This window comes from Pieris brassicae, chromosome 4, assembly GCF_905147105.1.
Source record: "Pieris brassicae chromosome 4, ilPieBrab1.1, whole genome shotgun sequence".
Taxonomy (NCBI): Eukaryota; Metazoa; Arthropoda; class Insecta; order Lepidoptera; family Pieridae; genus Pieris; species Pieris brassicae.
This window is the reverse complement of record NC_059668.1, coordinates 2,260,453-2,274,267: the sequence shown is the minus strand read 5'-3', so window position 1 is coordinate 2,274,267 and position 13,815 is coordinate 2,260,453. Positions and strand designations below refer to the sequence as shown.

The window sequence follows — 13,815 nt, the reverse complement described above, 5'->3', positions numbered from 1 at the left end:
CGATTGTCTACCTTGAAGTTTTATTTTTCCAAATCCTTGTGTACTCTCGGATTTTAACACTTACTTGTTCGGTGAACGATAACATCGTGAGGAACACAAAGATTATTTGTATAAAATAAAAAAAAATGAATCTGTGGCGCTACAACCTTTTAGGTGGGGAATCTTTGTCAAGTGTCTGTGTGCCTGACTCACACCGTCGACTTTTCAGGACTAAGGTAAGCCGGTTTCCTCACGATGTTTTCCTTCACCGTACGAGCAAGTGTTAAATGTCAAAGACGTGTTAAGTGCACTCTAGTCACTAGGCCACCAACATTGCTCTCATAATTTATAAAAGTCTATTCAAATACATAATTAATGAGTTATTAAAACCATTTCACTGTATCAGATACGACATTCATCAACTCGTACTTTGTACCATGCCGATGGTGCTGATCTGATGATAAAGATAAACAAGAGAAAAATATTTACAAAAATAATTTCTCGAAATGATATTAATCATAATCGCATTCAAACATTGCAGCAGGTGACTAAGACGGTAAATAATTTTTATATCAAAGAACACTTTCTGCATTTTCCGCAGACGAACTTTAGTCCCAAAATAAAAGTGCGACACGAACTGTAGAATCCGGACAAATGTCAGCGAAAGTAGGTCAGTACACAGTAGCTACTGAGAAGACCCTACTTATTTAAACAAACGCTTTAGGCATCTTACACATTAAGCTTTTTTTATTTTCATTGATAAAAGCTTGCCTTAATATAGATACAATAACTAAATTAGACAAGCATTTATAGGAAACATGATATACTCGAAGAGATATTACAAATATTAAGAAAAACAATTAAAATTATAAAATCTAAACGAAAAGCGATTTTAAAGTGTGAGAGGAGCAAAGATATCTGGCTCGTTTATCAGAATGCTCAATCTGGACATGGGTGAGCTATGACCAAAGCGCGTTCTTCGGAAGGAGGGACATATGGCATGATGGGATGCCTGGGGTATCTAGAGGGTACACGATAATTTTGATATAAGGTTGGGGATTATAACTGTGGATTCTTGATTGACATCTGTTGTGTCTTAAAATATATTTTCACTTGCATATAAATTAATTGTGACGATCTCAGTTTTAAGGCAGACAAACGCACAAGATTTTTTAAATTGTCAGTTAAGATCAAGTATTATAATACTATATCTATATATATACATGTATATTTAGAAACGAGCTCGTTCTCGTGTATGACAGACCACGAATGGGATTTCAACATACGGGGGTTCACGCTGTCTTGTTTCTTAACTAAGATGAGCATGTATTGTAGTAGGTACTTCTCACTACATCCCATCGAGTTAGGAAACTAATGTTTACTTGTATGCACCATAATGTGTCATATGTAAATAAATGTGTGTGTGTACTTATGTACCCACATTTTTACGGGTTAGAAGTTATATTTTTTTGGCGTAACAAGATATAAAAACTTGTGAAATTTTTTATTCTACGTTTGTAGAAAAACGACACTTACAATAGCAAAAAGGTATTTAATACATGGAAAGTTTTATTTTAACGCATTATCTAATAAATAAAATTTATTTAAATATTACAAAAACCTAAAATTTTGACTATGCTAACTTTAGAGTGTCGGTTTTCTGTAACGGTGTGCGGATGTTGGTATTTTTGTGACTGTGTAAATTTTTCCCTAACGCACCAAAAGAAGTATAACTTCAAAAAACTACGATATGCGAACAATTCACAGTTTCAATTTACCAAATGATCAATCTATTCCTTGATTGCGTTCGTATCATATTGTCAAAACCTGAGATAATAGTACATTTTAATATTATACAAACAAGAAATCTTTTATATTTACCTTATTTGGACATTTCGTTTCAACGAATATTCGAGAAAAATGAAACATTTCTCGGCCACAATGAGATTATGAATATGAGCTCAAATGCAAAATACACACCCTCACCAAAACATCTTCACCGAGGCAGAATAATCTCATTAACCCTCGGAAGGTAACCTTAATTTATTTAAAAGCCGACAACAGAGTTTACGGTTACATTTCAGAAGTTCATAAATAAATATCTAATAGGACAGACTTTATGTGTAATAATTAACTTGTTCTTTATAGTTTAGTGGTGGAATTTATATACTAACTGCTGATAAAGTATTATATACCATTTATTAGTATATACCGTAGTATTCGATGCAAGCGTTTCAATTAAAGGAAAATGCAGTTTTGATTTAAAAAAATAAAGTTGAGTGTAATTAACTTACTTATGGTTCGACACGTAACTTGGAAAGGTTTTTTTAGATAAATTCTAATAAAAATAAAATGACACTAGTTAAGATCGGTGGAGTCTAGTTCTTTTTTACAGTACAGTACAAACGGACAGGAGGCTCGTCTGACCAGCAGAAAAACACTGCCAAAAGACTAGCATTTGCTTCTAGCCTTTAAATCATTGGTCTCGCTCTTTTCTTAAATGATTCTAAGTCGAATTGGTTTGGAAATACTTCAGTGGGTAGCTGGTTTCACATATTGGTGGCAAAACGCTGAGTTGTGGTACGACGGACGTCGAGGTGATATTACAAAAATATTTTAAAAGTACAAAAAATAAATTTAATTCAAGTAATAAAAATTATGATATTGTTCATAAAAGTAATGAGTCTTCTTAGAGAAGACAAAGACATTGTGTAAACTTTAATGTTTAACTGTTATTTGAGTTTATTACTCGCTTTATTTTAATGAAACTCGAATTGTTTTCTTGAACCTTATCCTTATGGGTACTGATTGTATTTTTTACATGGTTTTCATATACTAGAATGTACGTAGCTACTCAAATTATCAGAAGTAATTTACTTTACAAAGATTTTTAAGGTGTTATACTTATATATCAAAGCGTACTTGCCAACGCTTACTATAAACTCAATGGTTTGATTTCGGCAAAACAGAGGTTATACGTAAAAACACAGATTATATTTTTTCGCGCGTTTTAACGATGTCAACATTGAAGAAATTATTATAATATTTCCTTTACATAAAATTAAAATTGTCTAGTCGTTTTCTATATTCATTGTCACTGGGTGAAGTTTAATATTAGCACTGCCTTGACTCCCGTTTTGGATTAAAAAAACATGATCATAGACAAATATATCACATTACCCATAGAAGGGCTATAAGTCTGAGAGATACAAAATGATACTGTCTTTTGGTAACTTTAAACAATTGTACCGATTTTATTGTTACGGTCACGAAAATTTATGTTTTGGAACTTGTAATTTATAAGGGGATAAAGTAAATACACAAGGGTCAGAATGTTTACTATGCATCGTAAGTCGGTTCCCAATTTGAAGATTTAACGCGCCGTTTATGATCCTCTAAACGTAAACGTAGGAATTGAAATGGTTTGTCTTACTTTATTTGTGATTCATGATTTATTTTTAATAGTAAACGTAAATGGAACTAAAATGAGGCTGATGATGATGATCTCTTAATAGTTTACAGTTACGACTATTCTGGAGCGTGAAAAACTATATAATTAGTTTCCCGATAGATTGAAATTACTTCCATCTAGTTTTTGTAATAATAAAAATTTCGAATTATTTTTAAATTTCAATTTGATGCGGTATTGTATAAATATAAATATTAAAGACTGGGAAATAATAATTAAAAAAAATAGTCTATATCCTATACACAAAACACAGTAACCCCTAAGAATCTAGCTCAAGTCTGTCCTTTAAAAAGTCTAAGCTTTCTAAGCTTTTTTCGTAATTTTATTAACTTTATACTACCGTTTGCATTTGAGATAGAAGTAATACTGTGGCTAAGCTGCAGATTAAGTTATCAACTGTCTCGGAAAATCCGAACGGAAAACCACCAAGTTAAAATGCTATGTGGATTAGCTTAAAGTTACTTTTGTTGCCGGCTTTGTATCACGAAATTTTAAGAAATAATAAAAATTTAATTTAAAATTCTTAAGACGAGAGAGAGAGAGAGAGAATTAGCTATATGTATCTATAAAATGTATGAACTCGTCGGTAGGGTACATAACATTTTCACAGATATCACTATTGTTTCACTGATAAGTAAATCTCTGTACTTCGAGTATATCTCCAACCGAGCCATAGTATTTATAGATGAAACATTTCTATTCATTTGCCAGTTACTATATAAAATATAAATGATGCCCGAAGCGCACCTGTATCCAATCAAACCATTGAATTTGGCGAACTCGAGATTTTCACGATTTCCTTTAACAATAAAACTTTCAATTGAAATCTTAAAGTTTATCTGTTCAAGTTTTTGAAAGGGTCACGATTTAATGTCAGTGAATTGTAATTTAAGTTAATGTATATTTCTCTAAAGAAGTTGCTGGAGAAGATGCCCAAGAATACTCAAGATAGAAATAAGTTGAAGGAGGTTTATACTCTATAAGTATTTTTAGGAAAAAAAATCTATATTCTGTATAAAATTTGAAGTGTTACTGAAGTGTATATGAATGTTTCATGGGATTAATGTGGCCTAATTATTAAGTATTATTATTTATTTCTCAAAAAAAATTTTTTTTTATACTGACGATTCTCGGCTCTAAACTTTATATTAAACTAGCTGACCCGGCAAACGTCGTTTTGCCATGTGTGTTATTTCCAGGAAGCATTTTTTTAGTTCAAATAACCTATCTACTATAATCAAAATAGGGGTTGATCGTAAAAGGGTGACAATGAAGGGTTGTATGTATTTTTGTATGCTGTATTATAAAAACTTTAAAAAAAATTTTTTTTTGGGCTGGACATCCCTTATAACTTAGGGGTTTGAAATATAGATAGAAGCCGATTCTTAGACTTACTGAATATGCATAAATAATTCATAAGCATCGGTCTAGTCGTTTCGGAGGACTATGGGAACGAACATTGTGACACGAAAATTTTATATTTATATAGATTATTTCTACATTCGTGGAAACATTGAATATTGTATTTGCTTGAACAAATAAAACATAGCAACTCACCCGGATATTTAATCATATAAATTACAAAGAGAATTTTTCTATCTATTTTTCAAGAAGAGAATATTTCTTTTAAACAAAAAATACCTAACAGCGTTTCACGTTCTATGTACTTTGGCATGCTACATCATAAATCAAGTCAGTCACGATTCTCCACGCAATATCTATGTATACAGGTCTTAATATCTGCGCTGTGCTTGGGTCTAAGCTAACAATGGAGCTTTTTATAAAGCGAATGTAACGTGGCAAGGTCGCGCGAGCTTCATACCAATAACTTGTATTTGAATAGCGATAAGCAAGCTTTTTCGTAAATATCGCTGCTAATTTTGATACTTTGCTGTTTTTGTATTTTATATTTTATTTACTCGGATATGATACATTTATCTAGCCAGTGCTATAGGCTTTTTTAAATAATAAATAGCACATTTTATTAATCAATAATTATCTAAATCTGGATTTCCAACGTGGGGAACACGCCCTACAGTGCCCCCTGATTTGATTGCTTAGGGGGCATTCCAAATCAGCTGGATATAACTCAACGTAGAGACATTAGATTGAATCCAACCAAATTGGAACCTAATATACAACCTCTGTGCAGCATCAAGCGCAAGGATCTCACTGAACTTATATAGAAAACTCTATTTTAAAATTATTTGGAATTTGAATTTTAGATAAAGAATATATATAGAATATATACATAAAGAAACACTTTATGTGTTGAAAATTAACTTGTTGTTTCGTTAACAATTTCCTAGTGATTTCTTCATAAGGCCTATAATTTGAATTTTTAAGTGAACAAAAAAACTATTAATGTATAAGTTACGTATGTTACAAGGGGGGCATAAGTTTTTTAGGGAGGCTAATGTGGGGCTTGACACAAAAAAGGTTGGGAAACACTAATCTAAATTCTTATAAAAAAAATGGATGCTTTGGTACAGCACCCTGAATGGCAGCCTCACTATTTTCACTAGCTTTTCTTAGTTCGAAATCTTAAAATCTTTGAAGTCTATTAAAAAGTAAAAGTCGGGAGGTAAGTTTGTTTTAAATTAGATTATAGATATGTTTCCAGGGTTTCGCGTTAAACGTAAAATCTCTTTGAGCCTCGATATGGTAAAATCCATGTGTTATATGACAAAATTAAAGAGAGACATATATCAAAGTATATAACCTGTTTGACGTCATTCTATGCATTGGCATTGAATCTATATCGAGTAGGGTTGGGTCAAAACTGTGTTCATTCTTAGCAAGCTTTTAACGGTACACGCCCACAAATCTAAATCAATTTCCGTTAATCTTTATTCTCTTTGATCTTTTGGCTTTTTTTGTCTATAGTATAAGTTTTTCCATATCTGTAAAGTTAAACTTTTGACAAAATATTATAATTCGAATAAACAGCGCACTAACTTGTAAAATATTTCTAATACGGCCCTTTCCTATAAATAATTTTTTACAACTTTTCTTTGTTATGTTAAAAATTAAAGGAAATATGAACACAAGACTTCTGTTATGAATTATTAAAATGCCAGGAACTTGGCGCTAACTCTCGACTGTGACTATTCTTTTTGTCTTGGACTGTACTGGACTCGAAAAGATCCATTTGGATTAAAGCCTTCAGGAGCGAGCAACTTATTCCTTATTACTTTCTAACTCATTTGTAATGCCACAAATTCTGTTATAATTTGTAATTTTATTATTTTTCTACTTAACTTCTACGTTTATATACACTCTTTGTATATAAACTTAGAAGTTTGTGTTGTCTTAAATTTACTCTGTTTTAATAATAGAGAGTTCAAGACGAAATTCTTAATATAGGATATTCTTACAAACAAAACAAGCTTATTCTAGGTTTAAAATTTTATTCTAGGAATAATGTTATAGTCATGTCTTAGTGACTTAGCGTCAATATCCATTAACTATTTATAAGTAGAGCGTGAAGAATAAATCTGTATAAGAAATGTTATCCGCATTGCTGAACTGGGGCACAGCTTTTCGGGGATTGGTGGAACATTAATCATGATCTGCGGCGGAATGGTGCGTTCATTATGGTTGACCCTTAACTATATTCAAGCAAGGAAACTAATATAAGTATATGACTCGACATGTATTGATATACGAATATCAATAATTGTTTATTGAGATTAACGTATTATTTATTCATATTGTAACGACTGTTTCCGAAGGGGAAAGGTGGACCACAGACCTCCACTTGATACAATTCCGCGTGTGTAACATCTAAAAGTAATGAAAGTGATGTCCAGATTAATTGAAATGTTCAAATTTAATTTATATAAAGCAACTGCCTATGTATCATCAAAATCGATTCAGTATTTTTATGATGCACGCATTTCCGAAAATTACGATGACTGATATGTCAAGTGAGTTCAACTTTGGTAAATTACAGTGATTGTTAATAAGTGGTAAAGCAAACCAATCGTATACAAATTAATAAATAAGTATTTATTACTGATTAATTATTATATATTACAAATATACATAATTTACAATTTAAACCAAAATGTTTATTGTGTGATGTTTTTTTTATATTTTATCCTTGTCAATTCCTTAGTTATAAGTTCACGAGTAAAAACCTCCTCTAGACCTCGTTAAGTCTGTCCAAGATGCTACTGTTGTCTTTCAAATTCCAGTTACGTCTCTTTTTTGACCAGGCTAAATCGTAATTTTCTTTACGGGATTCCGTCTAACCGACATATACAAATACACATCATATAAAGCGAAAAAACCTTGTTCTAATGTGACACGAAACTACAAACAAAGGCGAACATAATACGATGCAAGCGGTAAACACTAAATAATGCATTTGCTAAAGCTATAATTTCAACAATGGTGCTTTATTTATTGTTCATTATATTTTCCTGCGTCATCGATCTGTCTCATAGGTCTAAGTAATCTTGTGAAGATTTCTTAGAAAATTGTAATATTATTTCTCCACCGTACCATCGGACAATCTGTTGAGAAAAATCAGACCTTTCGGTGTATTTTTCATTGATAAATTTTTAAGTAACATCTTGGTACATTCGCAATGACGACCTCCATATGATTTTAAAGTAGAGGGCGTCACCAGAATATTTTAAAACAATACTGGAACCTACCTACTAAAGGCTCTACCATCACGTGAATGTCGAGGCTATTCAACTTCTTGACACCACGGGCTTAGTCATTGTTGAGTTATTAAGATACTTATCTTAAATATCCTTATTAGAGAATTAGGTTAGATGTCAATTATTTTTTAGTATTTTGTTAGACTTCGTAATGTTCAATAATATCTCGGTGAAAAGATAAAGTATAGAAAAGATTTAAAAAAAAATGAAAGGCTTGACCACGTCTGTCTGACTCGTGTCCTTAGATAAACGGGCGGTAACAGTCAAAATAAATGTTGACAGGTTTCCTTTTCATTTAAATGTAAATTGATTTTGATATAAATTGAAATTTAATGATAAAAAGGCGCGATACTTTGTAAACAAATAACATACGTAATCAATGTTTTATGCTCGTATATAGTCCGAGCCCTCCGATATAATATTGGATTGTAATAATATGAACGCTTCATTAAACAAATAGTTAAATTTGTGTGTGAAAAACAATACATTGCCATTCCAATGTATTCCACAGATTATCGAACAGGCAGGCAACTGTTATTTATATATTCATAGGTTGTCAACAAAGTACGGCCACTGTATCATTATTAATATTATTATGCATTAGTCATAGGCAATTACACGGTCGATGCTTTATGCTTTAAAATAATATTTTATTTAGATATATGACCTTACTTCTCAGTTTCAGTTATTTTCCTACTAACTACCTAATTGAAATAATTATATTTTTATCTGAATATCTATCCTGAAATAATTATATCTCTTATATTGGTGGAAAACAAACCCAGGACAATGGGTTATACATATCATATCATTATACATACTATATATACTGCACATCAAGCCACGAAGCCCGTTCAAGTTTAAGTTCATAAAATGTAATAAATAAATAAAATGATCACCAACAAACATTACGTAATATTACTTAAAATCCAACCTAATTATCTTTTTACATTTTGGCAAGCATAAAGCGCTTACATATAGGATAAAGTTAGAATGAGTTCTAGCACAAATAGAGCAAAACGCTACACTTCACACCCATATAAATGCCCCACATTCCCACTTCCTAGCGTCTACGAGATTTTATGTCGATTGTAACTTATCGTCTCGCTTTTCCATTTTTAATGCATTACCAACTTTTCGTATTTTAAAATGTCGAAACTCGTGTTCAGTTAAACATTTGAAGTAATTTTAATACAACAAACAATTTATTTCTTCATTATGTAATCCTATAGTTAAAATAAATTATATGTAATAAAATAAATTATACATACAATATATGTATATATATACAAAAACTATACTGGACTGTATATACTATATATATAACTATACTGGATATTCTTGATACTCCTTTTAAACATATTTCGCAATAGCTTAAACAAGTCGAAGCTTAAATAGTACTATGAAAACATTAAACTGTGAAAAGTAACTATTACATTAAAATGGCTTGACAGTGTTTTATTTAAAAAAATGTTGCTTTGTTTATATAAAATAAAGTAAGTCGCATAATATCTTAACTAAGCGCAAAGCTCGAAGACGCCTAGACCGATTAGAGTATTTTATTTATCAATCCTTGAACTCTGAGGGAGGTTTTTATGGAGAGACAAATTGCACGGAAAAACCTAGAAACCAGTTTTTATTCCGGAAAAGCTAACAGGGTCACACATAGTGTATCATAGTAAAATGTTCGATATGTGCTTAAAGGTAGGCTAAGTAAAACATAAGATTTCTGTGTTGTAAATTACTCTTTAATCAACTATGTACAGGTCTCTGTGTCACACCGTCACGACATTGGGTTACATTTAGACTCGGTTTCCTCACGATGTAATTCTATACAGCACGAACGTAAATTAAAAAATATTGCTGTAAATCCAAAGTCTGGTCTAATTTTTATATATTATGTTACAATACAAAGGCTTTTTTATAGAACAAGAGGCTAACGGACTCATCTGATGTTAAGTGAAACAGCCGCCCATGTACACTCTTAATTCCAGAGGGCTCGCGAATGCGTTGCCGGCTTTCTAAGAATTGGTACGCTTGTTTCTTGAAAGACTCCAAGTCGTATTGGAACGGAAATACTTTATTCGGCAGCTGGTTCCACATAGTGGTGGTGCGCAGGAGAAACGGCCTAAAAACGTTCACTTGTGGAACAGCCTATCGAGGTGGCGATTTAGTATGAACGTCCTTTTTATAAAACAGAGCTTTGAAATAACTTGACGCGGTATCAAATTTCCGCCGCTTTGTGTTTTATAAAATGCAAGGAATGGAAGTTGTGAAACAAATTGTAAACGAATCGTTACCAATTGGGAATCAATCAGAATGCGATCACCGAGCATTCATAAATCTTCTATTCAGCTTTGTGATTCTGTTTTTTTGCTATTGACGACTTGCCCATACAAAAAGATTTGTTGAAAATGATATGTAGTTATTTTTTAATTTACATTATGATGACCTGGCGAACTTCGTACTGGCAGTTAATTAATTTTGTGATTAGCTGATCTTAATGTATGATTGTATGCAAGTAATACAATGAAAATAAAGTAAATATTAACATATATTAAGACGCAGAGATGATAAGTGTTATATATTTTAACGCACGCATAAATATTTAACAAACAACATATATACTTTTGCATTAGTGGTATTATTTTAAAAAATCATCCAAATATTCCGACAAATACGTTCTTTAAGTTCACGGGAGAGTTTACTGTATCGACGGGAATGAACATTAAATGTTTGACAATTACGTAATTCATGAACATTTTGTATTTGATTTTTCAATCAAAAACCATGAAAATCGGCCCTATCGTTCTCAAGTTATAAGTTTTCGGACAAACTCGACTTTTTAATTATTAAGATTTTTATGGAAGGAGTATTTTAAAATAGTTTACACGAATTACACTAATTTGAGTACTTAATATATAATTTCCTAGCACTCAAGAAATCAATTAAAAATTGATAATAAATCTAGAGGGTTCAGTTAAAAGCAATCTCGTCCAGGCAATTATAAATTATCGTAAATATGGGCAATAATTTGACTTTATTAGCCTGATTTATTAGATCACAATTATGACCGTAATATTTATTTTGTGTGAAATTGTTTTTCTTTTTCATTTATTACGTGAAAACACTACATTAAGGAAACAGGTTTTTAATTCACTCTGATATTTGGGTATGGAAAAACTTGTGCATTATAACGTCGTATAGTTACGTCATATTTACATAGATTTAGCAAATCATTAAAAATTAGTTAAGTTAATTGAGAAGTTTAACGTAGGATGGACTTCTGAACTTATTTGACAAGATTTGCATACATAACGGTTTTTAATTTTAAAACATCTATACAAATTTCTTGGCTGATTTTTGTATGTATTTAGTTACCTGACTTTGCTAGTATATATATATTTATTACACCTTATAAGTGCCAGGTTTTAGAAGCGTTTTGTAAAACAACAGCCATTAAATTCTTGATTTAGTTTTAATGGAAGAAAAGTTTGTGATTAACACGAAATCTTTTAAGTACATTAACATAGTTCCAGGATGATTAAATTATAAGTAACTCATGTTTTTCATAGAATTAAGAGTTAATTATATATTTGCCAACAGGTGCTATACCAATGGTAACAGCGACGGTGTACTGTGCGCCTGCGCCACTGCGCTACTTGGCTCTGGCAGTCTACTGCCTTGGAAGTCTTCTGGGCCTGTATAAAGTAAGTTTATACGAAATAGCTTGAATAAGGTATATTACATTTGCAAATTTATAATAGATTTAATAAATTATGTTTGTTTACAAAGTTTTTGTACAGCGCAGTCCTGAATTGTGACTTCAGCTCTATGAATATTAACATAACAACTTCGAAATTGCATACAAAAACGTAGTGCAAATCCTTCCTTACGCTATGTCCTATAAAAATATATATACTTACCATCGCAATTCCACGTCTAAACATAACGTTCATAAAAAATAAATCGGTGAAATTGCTCCGTTTGTAACTAACGTACTCATTTGGGTCTTTTCAAGGCCGTAAACACAATTTAAAAGAAAGGGACGAAACAGCACTTTAGTTAAAGTTCAAAAAAAAATAGTTTCTATAAAAAAAGTTATGAGTCCAAAGTGTTTAAATGAAATTTGCATTAGAGATAAATTATAATACTACGTAGACACTAACCTAGTGTTAATCTGCAAAATCAAAATCAACTAAATCATTTCATTTTTGTAAATCCTAATTTCCGTACCAATATCGTAAAGCTTGAAAACTACGTCTTAGAAACCAGTTTTTTATTCCGTCATTCTGATATTTGGGAAACGTGCATCTTTTAACGACACCGTCATAGTGACGCGTGCTTAGCATATATTTCATTAACATTTATCTAAGGTATTTGGAGGTTTCTGACGTATTATAACTGGTTGGACTAAAATGCCTTTCGTGAACGCAATACGCAACGCAACACGACGTTATTTATTATATAATAACGTTATTTAGTAATGCAAATAATTTTACGTAATGAGGAAAACAATAATATATCTACGTATCACTACCAATAGGGTTATTTTTATTATCATAAACTTTCCTTAGCCTAAGTTAAAATACTTTTTATTAAAATTAAGTCTGGTGAGGGCGACATGGAAATTTGAAATCGATTTGTTTCAGGCTATGAGGGCTTGGTCCCCATGGGAGAGACGTTTATGTTTCGCGGCTCCCTTCTGCATGAGACTACTCCTGGCAGGGGCTAGAGCAGCGCGCTTTGGAGGCGGAGACCCACATGCCATACTGCACGTCTTCCTACAGGTAAAAACACATAATAACACCCAGAAGCTTCTTAATATTTGAGTTGAGTGATTTTCCCTATATTTCCGCTATATTATATCGTTTTAACGTACTTGTAATTGTATAATTTCTTCGGGTTTGCTGATCTACCTCTCCTCGCAGGGACGTCAAATATCCCTTAATCGTTAAACCGTATAAAAATGTAACCTTAAAATAACATTATTATCGAATATAAACATATTGACTCGTTAAATTCTGCCGAGCCATATATATCGCCATTTCATAAAATAATTACTTACGTGACCTAAATATAATAATTCCACAAACGGAGCACGGTATATATACGATGTAATTATTAATGAATTCAATTTCTTTATACTTTTATTGTCACATCTCACTTAAAAAGCTTCCAAGCTTTCGTAAGCCGGAAGTGGTTTATAAATAATTCTCTTGGTAAGTTTGAAACTCCAAGTGTATACAGAGGAGCGCTCAAAATGCTTCCTGTTTTATAACAGTGTTCTAAAAGTACACGCATAATGATGCTATAAACTTGTTATAATATTATATAACTCTTGGATGGGGCGTCCATACAGCGTCTCCATCGCGTTCCTGGTAGCCTGGTATTTCACTTCACTCCAAGTCTTTCTGGCGACCTTTGTCTCAACTGCCGTATACGACGCCAGGTTTGCTTGGGACGACCACGCTTCCGCTTTCTTGCGGGTTCCAAGCAAGCGCCTGCTTGGGGATATAATTGAAATCTCTTTGGAGTGGTATATTTCATTTCCACATATCGTAACTATTGCCAAATCTAAATATCTAATAAGAAGCTTCTTCTTCAAACAGCTATCAAACACTCAGGGATTTGACGACTTGTATCAATTTAATGTACGATTGTTGACGGACCTTTTATTATTCTCCTAACTAT

General features: G+C 32.0%; 1 protein-coding gene across 1 annotated transcript in view; it reads left to right on the top strand.

The window, feature by feature from the left end:
- Positions 1-13,815, top strand: part of LOC123709084 (progestin and adipoQ receptor family member 4) — a 43,667-nt gene that overhangs the window by 17,877 nt on the left and 11,975 nt on the right. The window contains exons 3-4 of the mRNA XM_045660194.1: positions 11,728-11,831; positions 12,774-12,911. Of these exons, the coding sequence (XP_045516150.1) occupies positions 11,728-11,831; positions 12,774-12,911 (242 nt within the window). The remainder of the gene's footprint in view (positions 1-11,727; positions 11,832-12,773; positions 12,912-13,815) is intronic.